The following is a 1,391-nucleotide window of genomic DNA, read 5'->3' on the forward strand; positions in this document are numbered from 1 at the left end:
TTGGCAGGGGATTTTAACTTTGGTGGACCACCGTGTATCATACCAACAGTGGGGTGGGGGGGTTCAGGGGGGCTTGCCCCCCTGGAAACTATAATAAAGAAAACACACAAAAATGCGAAACAATAACATTAATTAACATGAGCGGACAGTCGTGTTTACATATCAATGGGGGGGTTTCAGCAACAATAATTTAAAGACACTCACACACACACATATAAACAATAGCATGATAAGTCGCGAGCAGGGCCAATGGGGTTGCAATTATGCAAATGAGCTCTCGTGCCCATCTCTAGCCCTCCATTGTACTTTGCCGGACCAGGAGTAGGCCTAGGGCCTAGGCCAAGCCAGCAGAGTCGCGAGCAAATAAGAATAGTGGACCACGTGATTAGATTGACCAATTAGCCTCAAGGTGTCAGGGTCATGGGTCAAAGGGCACAGTGGCACGGTCGTGATGACTGAAAAACCCGGTAAGAGACGGCAGTCGATTGCTGGCAGTTGAAGAGGGAGGACGTAGAAAACTGAGTAGGGGAGCTCGGACACGAAGAACAGCGGGCCACTAGGCACCAGGGGCGCCACAGCGAAAGTAGTTCCGACCGGTGGTCCGGTAAAGTACAATCTTACCCTGTTTTGCTCAGTTGATGAAGAAAAAGCTGTCTTAAGGATTATTTTTAGCAAAATATCGCCGTAACTGTTGTTTCAACGAAAATAAGGGAGGTTGCTTTAGGTTTGTGTGCCACTCTTTTGGGGCTAGATTTGAAAACAAAGTTTTAAACGATCTTCTTGTACTCCAGTGCCTGACAGCAAAAAAAAAAAACGTGCTGCCCGAACCGGTACGATTACTCTAGACTCTAGACAGAGAGAAGAATGACGGCTGACTGACACAGTACAGCGTAGCCTAAATTCACTTCATTCAAACCATCTTACCAAAACATAAATTTAAGCGTGGGACCAGCAAAATTTGAAAGCTTTGGAGCTTTGATGTCTTTCTGTACAGAGTAAGATTCTTGCGACGAGGTGAAATCTCTGTATGTTAAAAACAGCAAACCCACACACAGGGCATAAAACGGGAGTTGGCCGAAGTCGGCCATTTTGACTTGTGAAATGAATAAATTCAAACGGGCAGACTAACCCGCACAGCACAATGACATTGATATTCAAAGCAACAGCTACAATATTAATTGGTCTACCCACCCCCAGCTCCTTGACCCACCCCCACCCCACGCCCCCACCCTCTCCTCATGTTTTCAAACTTTTAGTCAAGAATGGTACTTTAGTGATGATAATAGCAGCTAAAAAGTGTAGTACACTCCATGAGTGACTCCATCAACAGGCCTAGGCCTAGCCTTTTTAAAGTGGAAACAACAAATCATTTTAGACAATCTGTTGATGCA

The 1,391-nt window shown here is 45.5% G+C and overlaps 1 protein-coding gene across 1 annotated transcript in view; it reads right to left on the minus strand.

Moving 5' to 3' along the window:
* Positions 1 to 1,113, minus strand: part of LOC101863928 (thioredoxin reductase-like selenoprotein T) — a 14,232-nt gene extending 13,119 nt beyond the window's left edge. The window contains exon 1 of the mRNA XM_035971971.1: positions 925 to 1,113. Coding sequence (XP_035827864.1) covers positions 925 to 1,088 — 164 coding nt within the window. The 5' untranslated portion in view covers positions 1,089 to 1,113. The remainder of the gene's footprint in view (positions 1 to 924) is intronic.
* Positions 1,114 to 1,391: the final 278 nt, after the last annotated feature.

Source organism: Aplysia californica, unplaced genomic scaffold, assembly GCF_000002075.1.
Source record: "Aplysia californica isolate F4 #8 unplaced genomic scaffold, AplCal3.0 scaffold00549, whole genome shotgun sequence".
In the NCBI taxonomy this organism is placed as follows: Eukaryota; Metazoa; Mollusca; class Gastropoda; order Aplysiida; family Aplysiidae; genus Aplysia; species Aplysia californica.